The sequence below is a fragment of the Serinus canaria genome, chromosome 5, assembly GCF_022539315.1.
Source record: "Serinus canaria isolate serCan28SL12 chromosome 5, serCan2020, whole genome shotgun sequence".
NCBI classification, from domain to species: Eukaryota; Metazoa; Chordata; class Aves; order Passeriformes; family Fringillidae; genus Serinus; species Serinus canaria.
Window position 1 is genome coordinate 13261006 of NC_066319.1, and position 24273 is coordinate 13285278.

General features: G+C 38.7%; 1 protein-coding gene across 7 annotated transcripts in view; it reads right to left on the reverse strand.

The window, feature by feature from the left end:
• Positions 1-24273, reverse strand: part of PLEKHA7 (pleckstrin homology domain containing A7) — a 144898-nt gene that overhangs the window by 50222 nt on the left and 70403 nt on the right. For all 7 annotated transcript variants that reach the window (XM_050974958.1, XM_050974959.1, XM_030240013.2 and 4 more), the window contains 2 exons: positions 10629-10712; positions 3330-3441 (listed from right to left, as the gene is read on the reverse strand). In XM_050974958.1, coding sequence (XP_050830915.1) covers positions 3330-3441; positions 10629-10712 — 196 coding nt within the window. The remainder of the gene's footprint in view (positions 1-3329; positions 3442-10628; positions 10713-24273) is intronic.

Here is a 24273-nt window from a genome sequence, read left to right on the forward strand (position 1 = left end):
TCTCCAGTATTGATCATCTCATTCTGCTCTGGAATAAAACAAAGCATAACAGATATTCAGTCACACCCTGCTTCCACTGGCTAGACTAAGAAATTGGTTTAAAAGAAAAGGTGTATTTTTAAACTATTTCCCTGCACTGCAGTAGTCTGTTCCTAACTTGAATTCTTCTGATATCATTGTCAGGAGTTTAAAACTGCAGGTCAGCACAGCTGTCTGTATCACTGAAGAAACAAAAGTCACTTTTGACTTCAGTACCTTTGTTATGCTGACTTGCTTTTGAGTGACTGCTGAGTTTTTGCAACAAAACTCAAAAATGTCAAAAGCCAAAACTTTCAAATCCCTTTCCATCACTGCCTCATCTTCTTTCTTACAGTAGCTTGTAGCTGAGGAGGAAAGTTGCTAACTTGTTATGTAATGTTTTTTTCTTTCTTTTAAACAGGACAAACAAAAAAAGTACAGACTTTTTTTTTGGAACAGATTTTTTAAATAGTCAACAGGAAGGCTGTATTTTGGTCAAAATATGCACATACATATGCACAATAAAACATGGAACTTTCAACCTAGAAGGAATTTTTAAAAATCAATCCATAAAAAGCCACTTGTTAAAGTCATAAACTTTTTAAGTCAAAAAAATCTCAATGTTTCAGTCAGAAATGAACTTATGAATCCTTCCAGTATCTCCAAGAAAATAAGACAAAATCCTTATTTTTCAGATAGGAAAAACTGAAAGTCTCCAAAAATCTCCAGATTTTGAGCATTCACATGCAGTGGCTGTTTTGACTTGGCCAAGGTCCTGTGTGGCCCAGGAACATTTACAAACTTCCATTCACACCACCACATGTTTCAACAGAATTCCAAATGTACTTTACTGTCAAACTGAAACAGACCCTTATTCCTCCATAACCTGAATTATTAATCAATATAAATGGCTTTTAATATGGTTAATCATGTAATTGAATTGGCTAGGAACAAGATCTTTGGGACAGAGAATAATTGCAGTTTATCAAAATGCCCCTTTGCTTTTCATTTCTTCCATCCCATAACCCCTCAAATGCCAAAGAGCAAGAGAGACTGCATTGGTCTGAAGTCTTTAGATTACTTACTCAGACAGCTCCTGCATCAAAATACTGCCAAATGTGCACAGCTCCATAGGAAAAATGTCTGAACTTGGCCAGGATTCCAACACTATGCATACACCATTCTGTGATGGCATTTGCAAGACCAAATTATAAAAGCATTTAATAAAAAAAAAATTATAATTAGCCATGACTAAGTAGAGAACATGACCATGTCTGTGGCTTCACGACTGTGCTTCATGTCTGCATCTGAGAACTCTTTGAAAGAATGAATATGGAATTCAGGGAAGAAAACATTTAGAAATAGATGGAAGGACCTTAAAATCTATTCTCAGCCTCCTAAAAGTCAACCTCTAAGTGGAGGACACAGGTTATTTGACAGCCTTTTTTCTCACTGCTAGTTCACTTGAAGTAATTTTTGTGTTAGACTGTGAAGGAATTCAACAGATCTTCTCACTCTACCAAACAAGAGAAGTGATTTCAAGCCTGTTCACACATGCAAGGATGAAACACAGCATATGTAGGAAAGATGCTGGTTCATCTTAATTAAGGACCCAGAGTAGAATGGATCTTATAAAAACAAACTTGGTGGAGAAGCAAAGCACTGGCAAAGCCTCTGTGAGAGCTTTATTCTAAGTTTAAAGCTGCCATGTGTTAAAAAAATCCCCACCTGGGAGCCTGCCAGAAGCATGCATGGCCACCCTTACAATGGACTGCAACCAGAATAGAGAGAGACCAACACCAGGGCAGCCAAAGCCATGGGAGGTGATTCTGGATATTCTCTAAGCTGGGATGAAAAATGCATTTACCCTCCTGTTCAGCTGGGTGCTTCTGACATGCCCCCTGAATCAGCCCCCAGCATGAGGGTGGCCTGGGAGGGGATCCAGTCCCCATTTTTGGTCTCTGCTGGATCAGTGCAAGCAGGTGGCAGAGGGAAGCAGCAGGAGCAGGGGTCAGAGGGTGCACACACACTTTTGGCAGGAGTGTGATCCTGGCCAAGTTAAAGCCAACTGTGTCACTGGAGATCTCCCCAGCTCAAAGCACCTTATCAGGTCCCCAGTAAGTTTGCTGTTTTCAAGAGGGGAAAAATGAGCTTTCTGCCTCTAATGCAGGTTTTAAAAAAATCAGAGTGAGGAAGATGAACACAGTAAAAACAAATGCCAACACACTTCAGTAAGTTCAACTCTTCAAACATCAAAAATAAATATTTCAGCTAACTCAAGCAACCTACTAAGCTGACTGTTTGCAGTGATAACTTCATCTACCACTTTAAATACAAATGAATTCTTGAGATATGGTACATTACAATCTTTGTGTAGGTTCAATAATTTAGACACTTAGGGTTTTAAAAAATAATTTTTAGCTTCTCATGAAATTGTATCATCTCCTGTACTCAAGCACATCAAAACATTAGCAAAAGATTTTAAATATTCCAACTAAACAAAACATCTTTGCTATCAATTCAGTGAAGTCCTTTCTTAAACTCAGTTCCATAAGAGGCTGCCTACTTTTGCATTTAAAAAAAAAACCAACTGAGAAGTTTAAGAACTGCAGTCAAAGTTAAGAAAATTATCTCTGCTAATTCTTTCAATATTGCTCTATTCCTTTTTATCCACCCACTACCATTCTCACTGTTCTGCAATTTACTGTAAGGTCAAAGAAGTATTAAAATAGATGGTGACACTTCAAGTACAGCACTTTATTATATTTTGTTCAATAATGGACACAGGTCCTTTGTCAATGACAAGGAATGGACTTTTCTATTATTAACCATTATGTGTGTGAACTTGGTGCCTGCACTGCTTGTGCAGTGCAGTGAGGGCAGAAAAGGATTCAGTTGTTAGGAGGAGGAAGAAAGCAGTAAGGTTTCATGAAAAACTAAGAACTGCAAATTCCTGGTATCATACACCACTTTTTGCCATATACACTGGAGTACTAAAACACTTGCTGAAATACTAATATTATATATATTTACTTCCATTTGTAAGACTCATCCTTTCTGTCCCAGTAATCACAGTGTAAGAAGGTTCCATTCAGTGCTGTCAGGTGGGTATACAGTGCTTCCAAAGCTGTTACTGCTGCATACAGTGCTGTCAAAAGGTTTGTGTCTGGGTAGAAGATATTAGCTCTTCTCTTGAGCTCTTACTAGACTTACAGCCAAATCCACAGCCCTACTGAAATCAGCATAACATTGGATTTAAAATCAGTGAAGTTGTGACCAACAAGCTGAAAAAACCAGGTTTTACATTTTACCTTGGAGCCAGGTTTTGTATCAACAGCAGACGTAGTTACTGCAGTGGACGTTTCACTGACCATGCTTGAAGGCCTTTGGTTTATCTGTTGGTTGGACATAGATGAATTCTGTCTAGAAAGCAAAGAAAACCAGATAATCTAAAGCACATTGTTTCAAACATTCAGTGTGGCCTTTTTATGTTCAAAATTCACAGTATGCAAATGAACGACAAGTTAGTCAAATATTTCCTGGGTGTCTGCAAGCCCCTTTGCAGCTCTCCTGTCATTTTGATTTCAGGTCTTTCTCAAGCAGTGACATCTGATGATTGGAATTTGTCTATGCATCAGGAGGGAGAAACCTGCAAAACTGTCTGCAAACCCAAGAGAGAATCAAGATCTAACAAGGAGTGCAGGAAGAGAGAAGGTAAGGACTGTGCAGTGAAACCAAAGTGCCCAATTTAGAGAATTGGCCAAACCTGTGACAGAGCCAGTACTGGGGAGAAAAGGACAGGAATCAGCACTTGGCAATAACAGGCTTTTTATTTAAGATCAAATTGAGTCCTGACTGCTGTTAGATCTTTCACTAAATTAATGCTCTATCTTTGAATCTGCCCAAAATATGATTCATAGCACAATATGAATTATTAAAATACCTTTTAAGCAAAATGGTGCAATTCAAGGCAGATAGTTGTTAGAAATGTGTAATTTCTGAGTCATCCTAAGATTCCAGAAATCCTGATAACTAGCTCAGATATCCATTTAAAGCATAAGTGAGGTCAATCCTACCAGAAGAACCTGTTCAACAAGTAAGAATTCAGCACAGCCACCCAGATGAAGAACTGAGAGGATAAATGGAAGGGCAAAGTAAAATCTCTGTGAAGAGAAGCTTCAGCAGCCAAACTCGACACCAGCATCGAATGAAATTAAAACCACAGGTGGCATTTTCAAAAATCATTAACAACATCATTTAGCAACTAACAAGTAGCAATAGAGTCACATCAGAAAAGAAAACACAACAAAACAAACAATTAACAACACCTGATTTTCCCTTTCCCAGTCACCAAAGCCATTTATCAGAAAAATCAAAAGTGGTATACAAGCTACACCAACCATGGTTGCTGCTGCCACTGAAATCCAGACCTGAACACAACAGAGAACAGAATAATTCTGAGGAGTTAGCACAGTTATCATGAGAACAGAGAAGAGTCTGTGATTTTAGTAGCTCAACACAAAGTTTAACAGAGGACAAAATATTTTCCACCACTGCTCTTCCTCAGCTACAATCTGAACAATTATCTGTTCAAAAGCCTGGATAGGAGGTTTTTCCATATTTTTTCCATTTGTGACCAGGGTTTCAATGAAGCTTGCAAGTAAGCAATACAAGTTAGGTCCCATTTTATTTATATCTTGCATATCTGACATAAATTCCTTCTTTCTAGATTTTATCTATAACCTCAGGTCCAAGGTATGAGAACAACCTACAGCAAGCCCCTAAAATTCCTGGCCATCCTTTAAACCAAGGGAACTTAATCATGTCAGTTTGAGTCAATTTGCCTCACCTCTTATGGACCAGGTACCCTGGTTCAGCATTTAATCACCTTTTAATCCAGTCTCTGCAAAATGCAGGTTAAGAAACTTCCCACATATGACACTGCCTAAGCTATTCCTGTTGATGAAAATGCAAAATACAATTTAAACTTGGACAAATTGGAATTAATTTTTCCAATAAAATTAATGAAGAAAAAACAACCCCAGAGGAATGGTTTTAACTTAAAATTTCTACACTGATTTAACAGATTTTCTCTATTCCCAAAAATGCTGTTTCACAGCAGGTTAAACATACTGCACTTTAGAACAAAATAGAAGAATTACAGAGCAAAATAAGCTATATGTTTAACAAGACCATCATAAGAAAATCATAATACAATACAGAATGATAAAAATGTAATTTCTAAGCATTTATTATGTGATCATACTGTGACTGCTCTTCCACTTGCTACTGCAAGTGATTACTGCCAAGAAACCAGGCTTTCCCTTTCTAGTAATATCAAATTAATGACAAATTTCAACTTCACAAGAAGAAAAATACTCTTTAAAAAATGTGAGGTAGTTGCCATGGAAGAATTCAAATAGCAAGCAAAAGACACATTAAGTCCATTGAAAGAGAAAATACATTATTATTCTCCTATAAAAAGTCTTCAGCAGCAAACCTGGTGATGCAAACTTGCTGTACCCAACATTTAACAGAAAACACAAAACAATACTGCAAATTCATTTCAGTATTTGTATATAACATTTCAAGGATACAATAGGATTTTTGCATGAAATCAGAACATAAACTCAGGTATTCAAGTCTTTTAACAGCTAATGAATATTCTCTGTGTTTTTAAAAGCAAATAAAACAGGCAGAATCTGCAGAATAACCTGACACATCCTGGCCTGTTAAAGGAATTAACATTGTCCTAAAAATATTTACAGATTCCACTTCAAAAATAAGTGAGTACAGCACTGACTCTGTGCATTCAGAAATATTAGTTCAAAGTTTCTATTACCAAAGATGTTTGATAATACCTGTTATCCAAGATACCCCACTCTGTCTTGCTAGTGATGCTGTTTTACTGTTTTCAGGCTAGTTTTTTACTGCCTCCCACAAGTGTGTGAATTCACACACAGAATTGCAGTGTGTCCACTTGGAGCTCCAATACTGCGCCAATATTTTTAAGCACTTGAAAATAACACTCTATATAATATCTCCTGTCAAGCAACTCCCTGTTCAACTTAAACATTGCTAGCATGTCTCCAGAAACCATATTTACCAGCTGAAAAAATTACCTAGCCAACATTTGGGTTATTAAAAAACCCTGCCACTGAAGAAGAGCAATAAAAACCAATGACTGCAGCAGTAGCCCACATTGAAAATGCAATACTCACGAGAGACCATAAAGATCAGTCGACTTGGAAGATCCACATCCATACTGGCAACTTAAAAAGTTTATTTGTTGGCATCAGACATGATGCAGTAACATTGTGTCAGTGTAGTTTTATTACTAATAAATTTCCTAATCAGCTAGATTTTTAAAAAAACCAAAACAACCCTCCTAGTGTTCCTATACATGTAAACAAGGTAGATACTTATTTTAGGGTTGTTTTGGTCTCCTCTTTCCTCTCCACCTGATATTTTTGCTGCTATAGTAACCAAATGCAATAGATGAAATAAGATGGCTCTCTCCCCAGAGGTGATCCACAGGTTTCATCAGGCACACAAAAACAGGCAAGAAAGAGGACAGCACTCACTGGATTAAGCACACCATATTTTTCCCCCCATATGTCTACATTTATGTTCTTGTATTTTTTAAAGTACTATCTCCTCATTTGCAAACACACTGCCATGCCAAATATTATACAGCTCCTAACACACAACTAGTACTGTTTAACATTACTAGTTATTATTCTTCCTTTCTGTCCACAATTACTTAAAGAACTGTTACTTAACAAAGATATGAGAGGAGAAATCTAAACATGATTTACAGCTATCCTCAGTAATTCTATCATAGCTTGTTACACATGCATTTCTCTGAAAACAATGTAGTTAACTAAGACCAAACACCTGTCTAGCAGACTTATCATTAATTCTCACTTCCCCATCAGTTGTTTAAGAAAGGTCCCTTTGTGGATTAAGGGTTCATTTAAAAATGAAAGCAAAGCACAAAGATCTAGAGGCAGTTGTGAAATGGAGGGGCTTCCCATACAGCAAAATACTCAGATTATTTCAATGTGATCCTAAAAACTGTGGAGTGAGCAAGTCAAAAGAAAATAAAAATTATTCTAGACAAAAACTGAAATGCTGGCAGAAACAGACAGAAAAATAAACTACCAAAAAACATGATGCCAAACTGAATTCAGTGCCAACAACAGAAAAGGAATTCAAAGGAGGAAGAAATAAAACACACCTCTGCAGCTTTTATCACTCAAAACAACATTGCCAAGGCAAGGTTATTTTTAAATATCAGCTCAATGAGTAACAGCAGCCAAAGAACATTAAGAATTATTAGTAAAGGAATAGAGAAGTAAAAGTACAATTAAATTATTATAACAAACAATGAGCTCATAGGCTGAATCTTGCAGTCACCTATGACCAACCATGGCATGAGAAAAAAAGAAACTTAAAAGAGACATGCAGAAAAGCTGCTCTCAAGCAGAGCTAGTGAAGGATACAGAACACACACCCCACACACCAAGTGAGCAAAGCTGCTAAGCTTGGATCCAAAGAGTACAAGGCAGGGATTTGATATTAGTCCCAGCTAAGAATGTCTTAGGAAATAAGGAATTACTAATTCACTATTTAAAGGGAAAAAGAAATCTAAATTAGAACACCTTTAGGAAGAAGGATCAAAAGATAATGTAATTCAAAAGTCACAGGTTCCAGCCACAATGGAGTTGAGAAAACCAGATTTCAGCTTGAAAAGCAAAATTGATGTGATCTTGTTTAAACACCTTGGGGAAAGGCTAGTGAAATACAGCCCCAGCCTTCTGCTGAAAGTGTCCAGTTCTCATCTGATCAAGTGAATCAAGGGCATTTGGTTCACAACTGAGTCATAATCAAGCTAGGATTACATCACTCATCAGGGTCATTTCCCAAATCTTGTTTCCAAATCTTCTTGCCAGAACACTGCCTCCAGGATGAGGAATGGCCAGAGCAGTCCCCACATTCATCATTTCTACACAACTGTAAACTACTTTTCTGATGTAAAATGTGTCCTTTTAAATAGATCTCTCTGTGGCAGCCTGAACAAGTTTGTGCTCACTTTTCCCCACTAGCTCCAAATCAACACCTGCTGACAAGCCCTTGGCCCTAATCTTAAATTAAAATCAACCAGCCAGTAATAAATCACATCACAACAGCACTAAAGAACAAATCTCCTTTTATGAAACCCCAAAGAGGGCTACTGCTTCAGACATGGTTCTCCAGCTACAGGAAAAACAGTCTTGGTCAAAGGATGCCAGGATGGAAGGGTTCCACAGACCATGCCAATGCAGAGACTGCCTCTCTGACCTGAGTCCTGCTGGTGGAAATCCTTTCTGGAAATCCTTTCATCACAGGACAGGGATCTACAACACTGATTCCAAACTGACACCACCACCACTGATTCCAAGGAATCCCTGATGCCTAAGGGAAAAGGACTGGAAACACAGCACAGCTCCATCACAGCTCCCAGGCCTAAGGACAGGGAGGTGCCAAGGGCTCCTCTGATTTCACCAGACACATCCACAGATGCCAACATCATCACCTGGCAGGAACTCAGGTGAAGAGTTCAGGTCTTCACAGGATCATGGTGAAGAGCCTCTGTGTAAACCCCAGTGCTGCACAGAAGTAGTACAAAACTAAGGAAACCAGAGCATCCCACACATTTGAAAAAGTCATTTTTAAAGGAATTTTAACTGACAGATTAAACACATCTGATTTTAAAAACACTGTATGTTCTTCAGGCCAATAACAAAGCTTAGAGAAACATTCTTGCAAATACTGTTTTCTGGGCAGTGACTAGAAACATTTACTCTTCTCTCTGTCCCTCCAGCCATTCCCTCTTCTTTTAGAATTAAAACCACCTTTCCCCACTAATTCTACTACAGTGTGAGATTTTTCCTGGTTTTGAGAGCATCTCAGTGCAAGTAACTGAAGCCTACCTGTTCATCAGACATCAGACTCCCCTCCAATAAGCACTTCCACTTCTCCTCCAATAAGGTTTCTAACATACATTAAAGATTACTAAATCTAAGTGCCACCAACAAGTAATTCTTCCAATTCTGTTTTTAATAATTTATCAGCTGCCATGACTACAAAATGAAAAACAGCAAGTGTGACTAATCCAGGCAGGCACTCCAAGAGGTTATCCAGACACCTATTTTCCAGTACATGTTTAAATTCACATTAAATTTGACTGAACCTTTACAACAGATAAATTAAAAACCAATTAATGGGTGGAAGCTGGAGCACAGGCTCAGGGGCTGCTGTCCCCACTCTCTGTGAGACTTGCTGATTTGCAGCATACCTGTTCTCCTGACCAGGACAGTGAGGAGCAGCAGCTTGTTCCATACCTGTCAATGGGCAGGTGCATGCCTGGGGACAGCTGGGTCATCCCAAATCACAGTCCTCTCCTACAATGGTACATTTCATTTTAGCTCTCATCAGGGATCTTGACACAGGATCTGGCCTTGGCTTGGCTTTGCCTTGGGGTGGAACAACTGTTTAGCCAGTGGTTTTTTAGGGGTTTGGCTGCTATTGCTGGTGTTGGTTGTTGGTTTGGCTTTTAAACTATTTGAGAAGTTCTCCTCAGGGCTGTAGCAGAACCTCTGAGCTCCACAGCCACGTTCCACTCCCCCAGGTGACAGGAGAAGACATGGAAAAGGCTCAGTCTCCTGGGAGTGTTGAACAGCCTTCCTCCAGGCCCTGTAACTGCTTCTGACAGCAGTCCTACCAAAATGTAGAGCACATTCAATGTCACAGGATTTGAAATGCAAAGAGCTCAGAACTGTGCAGGCAGCCACACACACCTCACATCCAGGCCATCACAGCAGCATGCCCAGGCTCTGGGACAGAGAAAAAACCTATCTGGGGTTGTGCCACTCTTCTTGCCCTTTGGTTTGAGAAGGGATGTGGAGTTTTGTCCCAGACTCTGTGTTCTGTCTAGGGGGCAGCCAGGATGACGAGGAGGAGCTGAAGCCTACAGAGAAATGGTGCATGATCCAACCCAAAGGGCACCAAACCCACCAGACTGAACACATGCATTTCTTACTTTTGCTTGGTTCTTTTTTGATCAGACTACCAAGATAAAATATGCTGGACACAAATGTATTCTCCACCACTTCTTTAGAACAAAGAAAAACAGGGGATGAATGCAGAACATCTTAAAAATTAGAAAACCAAGGAAATACAATTGAAACTAGCAGTATTATGTGCATTTCAATTTCAGTACAAACCTTCCAATATGCACTTTACATTTATGTTCTGTTTACCTGATATTTATATAAGACTAAAGCACTATTGTTTAAATATATTTTGTAATATTTTTTGTCTATTTTTAGTTTTGTCTGGGTTTTTTTGGAGATTTGATAAAGAAACTATCACAATGACAGTTTTTGATTCCAAGCTAGGACTTCAAAGTAGTCACTATCACAATGAGAAGCAAAATTTTAAGCACAAACCTCAATTAAATTTTTCTACAATAATGGAAGAACTGTCAATAAGTTAAGGTACTAATCTGCTGTAGGTAAATGTGTTACTGTTTTAGATCTCTTGACATGGGTATAAAAACTACTTACTCTTCTCGCAAAATAAATTCAATATTTTCTGGAGAAACCTGTCCTGTCACAGGATGTCTAAATGACGTGGTCTGCTGATTATGGCTGAAAGGGAAAAAAAAAGAAAAAAGGAAAAAGAAAATTAATATTGCTATACTCAGTAAAATATGATCTCTAAAAGGCAGAACTTTTTATATTGATGTTTTGCTGCTCTAGTCCAGAAATTAAACATAGTTCTGAGATACTTTTCAAGTCTGAAATGTTTTTAGCTCCTTCCTATGTTCTTGTCAACTTTGCCAATGGCACACTGTGCCATTTAATTATTAAGCAGGTTAATGTTTTAAAAGTAAACTAGTTGCAATCCTCAGTTAGTGAGACACACTTGAATTTATGATTATTTACACCTGACTATTTAGATATAGCATAGAAATTACACAACATACATTTCTGAAATTTTTTCCATAAATTTAAAATGCAACATTTTACACAATTTTAATTATTTAATGAGGTCAGACAGAAATTATGTGGAAGCCATTTCTTGCATGTTTCTTTTTCCTCTAATGTGGTATTTCTCCAATGATTTCACATTTTCATGCAGAGCTGTAACACACAACCTTAGCTGGGTGGCTGCACAGTCTATATAAAGCAACATTATTTAGTATTTCATCAGAACTGAATTAAAATCAGGGGTTTCAATAAACTTTCCCTCAGAGCACTATGTAGACATTTTACTATCCTCTGTGAAACATTTCATTTCATTAAAGAGAAGTATCTTACCTCTCTGTGAACCAAGAGCTCATTTAAGACTCTAAATTTTTCTGAGTTTAGTTAAGAATTCTCAGGTAAACAACATCCAAAACCAGCACTCACATCAAATGTAATAAAACAGTAACACAGTCTGAGTGAATTCAGAAAGTAAAAATAACAGGGCCATTCAAAGAATTGTACCTCAACAAGGCAGAAATGAAAACTTGATGTGTTTTCTTGTTTAAAGAGTTGGAATTTTTCCTCTTGTAAAGCCTGGTTGGTTTCAAGCATTACAGATTTGACCTTGTTGTCCAGCATTCCAGGATGCCCCCCAGCACAGAATAAGGCATAAAGAAATACTTGGAGGTTTCAGAGCAGTGAGTTCCTAAGGGATAACACACTGCTGACTAAAGGACAGCTAACAATCCAACAGCTCACACAGCCATAACATGCCAATGTCAATAGCTCAGGACACGTCTTGATTTAAAAAACAAACCAAAACCAAGCAAACCAAAACCAACCAACCCCTAACAACAACAAAAACCCCACCAAGTGCTCATTTTAAGTCCCACTCAGGCCACAACAGAGGATGTTTGGTGGGTTATAAACTTTTTACCCTTTTCCAACACACCTTGCCACTAGGTTGGGTTCCTTGTACCTGAGCAAGTCAGATATAAGGCACCCATAGCATGAACATTTCCAGTGGTAAGCAGAAAGCTGTAACAACTCATGCAACACCAGAAAGCCTTTTTCCAGCCTCACCTATTATAAAATCCTCACCCTAGAGCCACTGGAAACTGTGAACAAGATATGGGCTATCAATTATGGGCACCAGGGATGGCCCTTGCTCCCTACACTGCTGAGATCTAACCTGTCCTACAGCTGTGGGTTAATAAAGTTTAGTAAAGTTTCTATCTCTTCAGTTTTTCCATGAAATCAGAGATCCAGAGAAAACATCTTCAGTAAGCACACAACAACATCTACAAAGCAACCAGGACCTATTTCCTCACAAAACCACTGAGGAGTATTGTTTCCTAAAAAAGCATTTCTATGTGAGATTTAATTTTGTGTCTACATCCAAAGAGTGGGATAGGAACTTGAGATGTTTTCCAAGAAAATCATAAATAAATAAACTATAACCCCAACAACAGAACTCCATGTTTGTCACACTGTCCATTTTTAAGTTGAAAGCCTTTCCTTTCAAAGCAGGCCTGATGCAGTCTGCTTAACCTTAGATGCTCAGGTTAGGATTGCTATCAAAAAAAAGTGCAGATACTCTGTTAGCTTAAAAAAAATGAAAGGACCTTGCCAGCTATATTCTCCAAGGACAGAGGAACTGCCAACAAGCTCTCATCTGCAGGCTGTCAGTCATTAATAACTCACTCTTCAATTAAGACTAAGAAAAAGAACTGTATTCCAGAAGTGCTCTGGGGTAATTCAGGAAGGGAAGTTTCCCATTATACCATACCAGCATGCACACAAATGCTTTATTCTATCTCAGGAAATAAATTCACCAGAAGAGGAATTAATCCTCTTAGTTGCAAATAAAGAGCAAGTACATTACTAACAAGACTAAACACTGCTTACTAATAATAAAGATTTCAGCTGGAAAGCAAACACTTGTTTCAATATCTGAGCAATGCATTTTAGGACAAGTTTTGCATGTCAAGCAAACACTACAGTAGAGAAACAGAAGGATGGCTCTGCTGCTGCCTAAAATGCAGATGGAAATTTCACAGACAAGGAGAGGGCACATCAACCCAAAACTTCTGCAGCTTCAATAGCAGGGCTTCACTGGGAAGAAAGAAATGAAATCCCTGCCACTAACAATTAGTTTTGGAGAACACAGTGGTTTATTTGAATTTGAAAAGTGAGAGTTTAAGTGTTTTGCCTCACAGGACTCATTAAGACTAAGCGATACCATTCAAAACAACCTATACAACAGATGGCTAATGCCTTGCCACCAGGAATTAGATAGCAGGCAGATTTCCCTTCACAATGAGAGCAGTCAAACACTGGAAGAGGTTGCCTAGCAGGGCTGTGGAATCTCCTTCCTTGGAAACATCCAAAATGTGGCCAGATAAGGCTCCAAGCCAAATATCAAACTTTATAAGTTGGGTCCAACTTTGAAGCTGGCCTGGCTGGATGTGATGGGGTCCAGAGCTTCCTTCCAACATAAATTATTCTGTTCTGTCATTCTCTGCTGCTCCCTCTATCCTTTCTCTGCAAACGCAATTCAATTCTTATAATAAAGCTTCTTTGAAGCTTTCCCAGTATTTAAAGGGATTTATTCCAAGACTATTAGCAGTAGCTTGTTTTTATCAGGATGAGAGAAATTGAACAGCTAGATTTTTAATGGCAATTTTTTGTTGTTGTTTTCATGTCTTTTAAACATTTGATTACAGTGATGTCTGTTTACACAACACTGATAACAATAACATCACCAGTCAGAGTGCTCTAAACTTGTTGCAGTGCAAGTTTTCCTTCCTTTCCAAGCACAGACCAAGAAAAAACCTGGCACAGTTGTTCTCTGGACACATCACCTGTATTTCCTCCAAATGGCAACTCCTGCACGTGCTCCTACTATCCAGAAATCCACCACATGCAACAGGCACAATGAATGTGCCTTAATAAAAGGACATGGTAAGCTGTTCTACTCTCCATGCCCCTTTTATTCTTTTTTTTTTTTTTTCAATTAAAGAAAGATGTAATAGCTTCAACAAAACTGGAAAAGGCTTACAATGCTTCACCATGTGAATTCTGAATGCCTCAGACCTTGCATTAGTACAACACCACACACTTGCAATGCCAAGCTAAGTTTTCTAGCAACACTACAAATTTTCTGTGTGATCAATCGTGCATTTTTTCCTAGCAACCATCTTTTAATTTTATTCTGATTTTGTACAGATACTGGTAATCAGGGTCATGAAAGCAAAGCAAGTATAAAAACATGAAAAATCCACAAAAAATTACATTGATTACTATCTACCACCAGCTCTATTAAATAGCACTACAGAGTGCTGGAAATTATTCTCAATTTCAAAGTTAGAGAACATCACTTTTCAAGGATAGTAATACTTAAGACTCAAACTCTTCATAAAAGAACCCCAGTTCAAAACCCATTTCTTTGTAACTAGATACCTCACCACAAATTCCATGATTTCACAGCATGTATACACAACTTTTACCAACATAAGAACTGAGTCACCCACTGTCTTCAGACAGAGGCAAACCAGGCTCCAACCCTAGAGTACAATGGAGCCAGGCAGGCACTTTTGTTTGTATGGATCCCTTTGCAGAACTCATAACTAATATGACTTCAATTAATTTTGTGTTTGAGTCAAAGCCAAGTCCTAATTATTAATTTTTGGACATGACTGATGCTGATGACCTTTCATTTGAAGTCAAGCAAGTGTATAGATTGTCTCTGGAGTAATTTAAATGCACAGGCAGCAGAAACTTGAAATGTGTGAATCAACTATTGATGAAGTCTACATCACATTAAAAGCAAATTTATAAGTGGTGAGAAAAATTCCCATTGTCATTGGACAGATGCCCTGTAAATTATCAAAAGACATTTCTACAGCACTTATTTTCCAGGCAGGCTGACTCCTTTACACTTACCTATAAGGCTAGGTAAGCATGAACACCTTTATGTTGAATACCCCAAATGGTGATGACAGTCCCATGTGGGCACCCACCCACACTTCCACGGGTGATTTTGGTGTGGGTGCAGCTGATAGAAGAACTCATGCTGTGAAGAACTGTTCAGCCAGTGAGCTGTTACTCCAAACAAGAGGAATTGTATCTAATCAGGCAAACAGCCAGGAATACTTTGCTTTATTTCATAACATGTTTCTGAAATACATCAATGGCTTCAAAATAGTTTCAGCCTTCTGAGTATTTTTTTGGATATTGGCTTTAAGAATTGGTTAGGACAAGTACCAACAAATAGTCCAAGAAAAACAGTGCCCTCAAAGTTCTGCAAGCTGGAAGAAAAATGCAGTGTAATACAGATGTAAGTTGGAAGGACTAGAATTCTATTACTCAAGCAAAAGCACCTACTACAAGCTGCACATACACAAAACTCCATCTTTTCAAACACTGCACTCTGATCCACTACTTTAAAACAGTAGTGCCTCATCAGAGCAGCAGTAAAATCTTTGCCCCACTGTAATCAGTGTCCAGGAGACTTTCACAAGGCCAAACTTTCACCCCCACACTGAGTTTAATTAGTATCTTAACCTAGAAACTGCTGCATAAGAAAAATCGATTCTCCCAAATCTTACATCCTACTCAGATGAGAATTCATAAGTGCTGAGCTGTTCAGTCCAAACACAATTCTGTAACTATCTTGAGCTGCTGTGTCTGTGACTAGCAGCTCAAGAGTCTGAGCTTATAAAGACAGATGAAAGGGGACAAGATGGCCTGGCATCAGATTTTATTGTATTTTCACTTCTGGTGGAAGCTTGCAGATGATAAGAGTTTGAAACTAAACTGCAAGTCATGCCCTCACCTAGTGTCATCCTTCTACCCAGCTCACTAATGAGGAGGGTAAATGGGAACTGCATGTTTCCTTGGAAATGAAAAAATTCTTTGTTCCTGTCTTAATGAAGCACCAAAGATAATTTATACTATCCAGTAGTAGTATCAGCAGGAAAGGTTTTGTTAATGAACATGCTTTTAAAACCAGAACTAATACACCAACAGTAAGCTAATATGGAAAATGCCACAGAATCACTACAAGTATTTTCAGTCATTAAAAGCACAGATAAGAGGATGAATACACTATCATCACAGGATCAACACAGATTTCCATGACTAATAGAGGCTGAAGTCATCTGCTGATTCACAAATCCTTTTTGATGCATATCAGGAGAAACCATCAGGGTTTTATTAGCTCACAAAAACAAAATGCATTCAGGGAACTTGAAGTTAAAGGGGAAAAGCATGTTAGTCTTACAGAAAAGGAAATCTTGACAAAAGAAATCTTTAGAAAAGAGAAATTTGATTCTATTTCATTACTTTTGCAGTTTTAAGAATTGTGGTCCCTGCCTTCAAAACCAAAAATTAAATTAAAAATCTCTCTGATAACACAGATACAGAAATTAAACTATTAATTCATTCTCTAATACAAAAGAAATTAGTGATATTCTTAAGAAATATGATTTTAAAACCCTGTGTAAAAGCAGCCTACTCTTACATTCCAGTATCAACCACAATGTCAAGAGTTTAATGATGGAGCTACCCAACAAGCAGTGCCACAAAGACAGCATTTCAGAAAAAGTATTTAAGGGAAGCTTTGCACAAAAACATCACAGATCTCAGCTTTTAATCTGTAACAAAACTAGTTAAAACAAGATAGGTGTTCACATGCATAGCATCTAAATTTACCAAAGAACATTGAAAACCCTCTCTAGTGCTGTTTGAACCTATTCAACCTTCATGCAAAGACATCATATATATGATAACAGACAACAAAATCCACTTTGTTTAAATATCAAAGTACAAGTTTTCCAACATCCAGTCTTCATCTTGGGTAGCAAACCACACAGTGTAGAAAGTTGAAACAATTTAACACAACAGCTATAAGAACTGAATAAAACAGATTTTGAAAACTTCTTCTGCTGCCACAAAAGGTATATAACCTCAAAACATTTCATCTCCATTGACTTTTTAATGCCAAAGATAGATTTTTACCTAAAAGAAATACACTTCTGACTTATTATTTATTGAATTTAATCCATAATACAAAATAAGTGATTACCAGAGGACAATATTGCAAACTGAGACTTTGCTGTGTGTGCCCTCAGACAGTGTGGAAACACACTGCCCTTTTCACCTCTCCATGAAATGGAAATGCTTTATCTACCACCTAGAGCACAGGAATGGCATTTTAATCAAACACAAAATCACAGGAGTCCAGGATGGAATGAAGGAATTATAGCTGGTATCCATCACAGCGTCCCAGGGCTACAGCCCACAACACTGACTCCAATTTTGGATTTCCTCAAACAGGAAAGGCACCAACAAACTGAAGTGATTCCAGCAGAGGGGCACTAAAATGGTCCTGAGCACCTGTGGTGAGGAGAGAGCCAGGGCTAAAGCCTTGCTCAGCTTCAGAGTGCCCTCCAGGACCAACCAACAAGGCTCTTCCCTGTGATTCCTCATGGGAGCATAAAATGAACCAAGAAACCACCAGGCTGCTTGGAGGAGAAGCTTTTTCCCCTCCAGGACACAACTGTGCACAGCAGGGATGGCAAAGCACTACAAGAGGCTGCCCAGGGAGGTTGGGCAGTCCCCATCCTTGAAGGTTTTCAACACTGGAGTGGAGCAAGAACTGAGAAACCTGGTCTGAGCTCACCACTGACCACGCTCTGCTCTGCAGAGGGTTGCACAGAAGACCTGAGGTCTCACCCAGTCCAAGGTTCCCAACCATCACAAGGCCAGGTACAACTCCTATTTCTGTCACAGAAGGCAAACAAAACCCAAATCAGACGAGCAAGATTCATGTAATAGATCCTGCTAAGAGAAAAATGTAAAAACCCCACATCATTTAGGAAGAAAAGCTCCAAAGAGCATTAAAAGAAATGGTTTCTTCCTTCAGTCTTTAATAACACCATTAATTAACTCCTTCAGCAACTAAATAAATCCAAAGTCCACTTACATTCCAGTAATAAATATTCCATTAAAGCAGAGAATTTATGTGGGCTGGGTTCCTGTGCTTTTTATCTGCTGGGACACAACTTCCAACCCAAGTCTTTCCTAGTAAAGGTCATTCAGAACACCCATGGGTCAGTCTCAGTCCCTCTGGAGCCCTACCCATGTCCTCCACAGCTTCACAGTGCTACTGAGGCACTGACCACAATCCTACACAGCTCACACCCTTCAGACAGCAGACTAAGGAATAAACAAGGATATCAGCATTGTATTCACTGAATTAATGTCTATTATGAAGAAACCACAATTCCCACAGAGCACACCTAGTCTGTGGATTAGCTGATCATGTTTACTGGCATATATATTAATAAAAGTTCCTTCTCTAACAAGCTGCTCCAGCCTTTGGAAGCTTTGTGGTTAATTCTGAAACACTTCAAACTCTATTCATCTGCAGCTTAGGAAAATAAAAAAAAAGGAAAATACTACAGCAACAAAGTTATTTCTTTTGGTTTGTGTGATTCTTGACTGTTTAAAAGAGTTCCTCCTCTGTTTCACTCAATTCACTGTGTTGGATAAAATGCCATGCATCTACTCCAAAGTTAAGTGCATTTGTAAAATGCTTTTCCTTATCAAACCTTAAGTATTAAATGGACTACAGTACTCCTGAGAGGCACATAATGCCAAGTTTTTGCTCAGAGAAGATTAGCAAAGCAAGATCATCTTGCCTAGAGCAACAGGTAGGAGGAATTAATGGAGCTTTTCAGGCTGACTCTTCAGGGCTGTGAATTATGCACCTCATTGTTACTTCCCTTTCCAAAGAAGCCCAGGACCCACAGCACTGAAATACTGACATCTTCTAAAGCCATGGCATCAGCATCTGCTCACAGAAAGCTACTGCAAATCACACACAGAGCCAAGATTAATGTTTTAGGATTGGATCTGTCAAACAGATATGGAAGAGTCTCTTTTTAGATTATGCAGAGTTTATAAAGTATGCAGAAATACCTTTGTAATTCAACAAAAAAGCTCAGCATTACAGAAAACAGGGGGCATTTACAGCCACACAACTATAAAGACATAAAGCTGCCTGAAGTTGACTATTTCAGTATAACTTGCCCAAAGAAATAACCTAGAGCCAACTTTTCCTTATAGAGATGTAGAAATACTCAGTGGCCCCAAGCCAGACAAGCACAGAAACTCCTGAGACATTTCCAAACACTCACAGAAATATTGCTGTAGTGTTAAAGTATCTTCTTTGGCATCTACAGAATGGAAAATATGTTCAAATACACACAACACTACTAGACAATATTTATACAAAGAAGAAGAAATACAATCATTAATACATTGACCATTTCAACACTGTACTAAATAATTCCATCCTCTAAAACATCCCTGATTTAATTCTCATTATTTTACTCAATGCAGAAAGTCAAATAAACTTTGGGAAATTAACTGCTTTAGTGTGTGTAACTCCAGAATTTTCTTTGCTAAACACAAACTAATTAACTAATTCTTCAGAAGCACCACTATTTTCAGTCATCCAGTGTCAACCACCACAACCCCCAACTCCCCACCATGTAATCAAAGCATGCAGATCACAAAATAACTATAGCAGCTGGTCAATAACAATTTACATTACTGGCACAAGTTCTGCAGAGTTTAGTGTACTGAATGTCTAAGTATGTGAACCAAACATAAATGAAGCTGAAGAAAACTCTCATGTAATAACAGTCCTGTGCTACATTTCTTGGGTCAAATTTTCATCTTTTGACAGTACAATGTGTTAAGAATAAAATAAAATAATAAAAGATAATGACAAGAGTGGCACTGAAAACAACCCAGCCACAGAAGAAACATTTGCATTTTGTTAATGTCACTAAGAAGACACATTAACAGCACCCAAACAACCAGCTCAGAAAAAGTCCAGAGTACACAGAACTGATGACAATACATAGATCTAGTGGCTAAGGAAAACAGCAGGAGCAATGGATCAAGAACTTTCACTCTTCCTGTGCTTAAGTTAGCAAACACACTTGTGTAAGAGCACTGTTGGCTTTCTGTGAAGTGGTTCAGAGGTTTCATTGAGATTAGCAAACATCAATATGCATTATTAGACAGGATGCAGTCTTCTGGGGACTGCATGAGCCTTCAAAATCAGTTCTGAATGACACTGCATGAAACCACATTATTCCACTGGAGATGAAATCCCTTCTTTAAGCATGGAGGCTGCTATTGTTTTTTAAAGTAACTGGAAAGATGAAGCAACTACCACCTTTGACAATGTGGCTGGAAGTGAACAACCACACAAGGACAGCCAGGAGAGAGGAAATCAGGCTCCTGAGCTCCAGGGAGCAGAAGTGCAGCCCAGCCCAGCCAAAAGCCAGCTCTCAGCACTCTGTCACTATATATGGGGGGCTATCAGCTGCATTCCTCCTGGGCCACTTGTGCAGGGTGTCCTGGCCTCCTGCCTGGCTCCTGTGCTGTCTCTGCACGGCACCCAGGCGCCAGCAGAGCTTCCCTTGGCACTGGAGTGAACCTGGAGCAGAAAACACCTCCAAGGGTACAACAGCACTGCTCCTGCTGCTGCTGCTTTATCCCAGGGGATGCACAGCCTGCACAGCATCAGAGACATGCCCTTAAAGCACAGCTCAGCACCTGCAGCAACACCCACCTGTGTCTCACCTTGGCAGGACAAGGAGGAGCTCTCTGCCACGTGTCCCCAAGCTGTGAGGACAGTCCCATGTGGGTTCACCTCCTGACCCCAAGGCATGTCCCTGTTTGCTGCTGCCAAACAGCAGGTCCAGGGCAGAGCACAAGCACTGCACGTCTCTGCTGGGCTGGAGCAAGAGAAGCTGCCAGCAGGAGAGCTCTCACACTGCTGACAAGGCCTGGGCTGAGAACGGGATTAGAGACTCAAAGAAATTCCAGACAACTTCTTCAGATCCTGCATTAAGTCCTTTCAATGCCAAGAAAGCCTCTGTGAAGCATGTGACTGAAACTTGGCAGCTAAGGGGGTGAAGTAACTTCACATGCAATAATATTTGTTCTTTAGGTAATTATTTAACAGAAAATGCGATGACAGAATGCCTTTGAAAAATGTGGATCTTTTAGCTTACAGAAAACTTTGTAAACTCTTGAAAATACAGATGTTAAATAGTCCTTCACCATTCAGGGAGTTCATTTTTTTTTCCCTTTTAGATACAGCAAGAGCAGAAATAAAGTTCTCCAAAGCATATGACTGAACAGAGCCAGCCTAAGAGCTGGACATTCTTGACAAATTCAGAGCAACATATTGTAAAAAGGGTTTTATTCAATGTTAATTTTTAAAATGCAAATACTCCAAATGCACTGTGACAAGTATCATATCCATTAATATTGAATCAGGAGGATTACAAGCAACACAATACCTTTCCATGCTTTCAGTAGATCCATTGTATTTTAATTTACAAACTATAGAAATGTCACAAATCATTTCCCTGAATATGTGCTGTCCCTGAAATAAAACTCAGTAGACTACAAGTGCAGAGTCTACTTTAAAACCAGTAAGAAATTTGAAAGTAGCACTGAATAAAGAAATCAGATGACTGATTTCTGCTGAATAAGTCTTCACTTACAAAGGGATTCGGCTTTGAAGTTACATTCATCAGTTTTGCATTATAAAGTTGAAAAAAAATTGAATTCATGGAGTGATGAATTTCAATTATTTTGGAAACTGGGCTGGGACTCAGAAATGTGTCTTTACAGGGAAATTAAGCTCTCCCACAAGAAAAGTGAAAGAAATGTCTAGATTTGCAATACCCAAAGTTCTTTAGCATCATTAACAGATTAAAGTTAATGGTTTTGGCACTACTACATTGGGATTTGGGAGATCAAGATTCAAATTCCAGCTCTGAAACAGAATTCCTGTAGAGTCCTCCTTTTTTTATGAAATCATTGTTTTATTAACATTTAAGACCTTCAAAAGAGAGAAAAAGTGCCTAGCAATTTAGACACTTAACTTCATTTGCAGCTTTCAGGATGCTACTGCAGTACATACAAGCAAAAACATTCATTGTTTTTCTACAGCACACAGGATTATTTCAACCATTCCAAAGAATTCCAGCAAAGCTGGGAAGCAAGGACAGGTTGAAATTCCTGAATCTCGTTGAACAAACCACACTGCAGCATTCCAGATGAACTGCTTATGGATTTACAGAAAATCTCTCCCAGTGCCTAGAACTTTGTTCTTTAAAACATTTGCATCCAACATAAAACCATCTTTATTCTGAAAATAACATTTTGGCAACATCAGAGCTCTTTTCACTTCAAGAACTAATTGTATGGATGTGGGAAGGAGGTGGTTGCCTTTCTTCCTCCTGTGCTCTTTCAGAGCTGTGAGGTAACACACTGTAAAACATGATACAACTGTACAAGAATAATGAATCCTAAAGCATTGCAACACCCACAAAGCAAGTTCAGCAAAATTATTTGGCAGGATGAAATTGTCAGTGCATTTCTACAAAGCTGAGCCAGTTAATGCCACCTGAAAACTTGGATCTCCAAATGTAAGTCTCCAAAACTAAGCTCACCCTGAGATCAACTTTCCTACGCTACTTAAAATCTTCCTGCTCAGTTACTTTCTAGTCCTTCTAAACTTAATTCACCCAGGTACAGCTTACAAATAACTGCACTGAAACATCAAGTTCAGCCTAACATGACCCAGAAAATGTTTGCTTCTGTAGCATCTCATGCTGCCATTTCATTCCTCTTCTTTGAAATCACCTAGGAATCCAAATGTAAGCCAGTGGTGTCAATACAACAGAGTAAACTCCAGCAATGGTGAGTGGCAATACTCATTCATCTCAAAGTACAACACTAGAAAGACACAGCCCCACTGTAATGCAAATTGATGTCAAATCAAAGTGAAAAGAAGGAAAAGGTCCCATTTCTGAATACAAAGACACTCTCTAGGAAAAACTAAAAATAAATTTGTTATTCTTAACTTGCATAATACAAACTTTTTTTCTATCTAATATTCTGGAGTCCTCATGTTATATGCCATGATTTCAAGCTTTAAAGCTCCTGAGTTTAACTACCATCAGAGAGCTCAAAAATCTTGCAAAGACCACATGTATATTCTACATTCCTTGGATGTGGAAAGGTTTGCAGAATAAGACATTGTATTCTAAAGACATAAAGAAAGAGCAGATTGAATTTTTTGGCACCTCAAAATGTTTGGTTCTAGATTCCTTACATACTTTTTCTCATTCTCAAATACTTCTATTGACATAAATGTAAGCATGAGAGCTACAAAATAGACACAAAAGCTATTTTGTTGATGCCTTAGAAAATTACAAGTGAGATTTACAACTGGAAGGGAAAAAACCCACTAAAGTTCTATTTGGAAATAGAGTTTTGTTTTAACTAAGAGGATCTAAAGAAAATAAACAGTGTAACAGATTGAAGCTCCAACAGAAATGTTTGTGACTAGTGAGAACGCCCTGCAGGGAAGTACAACAAAGGAAAGAAATCAGCCAGGTGCTTTGCTCGGAATTGTGTGTGAGCCCGTCTCCCTGCATCTTGGATTGAAAACCTGCTGGAAGAAAAAAAGAGCCTTGACAGCAGGACCAAGAATCATGCTGCTTCCTAAGAGTGCTCTCCAGAAGTTTACCTGAAGGAAGAGAAAGGACAGATGTACTCTGTTCATTAAGTGATCTTACCCTACCCATAAAATCCCAAATGCAAAGATGGTGGCTCAATTTTGGAGACATTTTCTGCTATAGAAAAGAGTAAATTCTTCAGAGAAGAGAAATAATCCATCTCCATGACATGGAACACCAACTACTTTTGGAAGGGAGGAACCTTCATCTAATGCCAAGTGGCACGTACCAAAGACACAAGCAACATGCCACATTTCTAACTCACCCACAGAAGCATTAAAAAATCATTAATAAGTCAAGGGAATAATTAAACTCTTTCAAGGGCTGTCCTGTAAGCTGCATTAATAGTTTGTACAACCTGACACCCATTGCATGCTTGTGGAATTGGTATGTCTGTGTATTTGGTAGAATAGGTAAAGAGGTCACTTAAGACACTAGAAGTAGCTCTACTGTCACCTTACATATCTGTTAAAAAGCTCAGGTACCCTTCAGGATCTAAAACAGCATTCAGTTCAGGCAATGGATGCTCTTCTAGGAAGCAATGTCACTCCAGTGCAATTATCACAGAATCAGAAGGGTTTGCACTGCAAGGGACCCTACAGATCATTCAGCTCCAG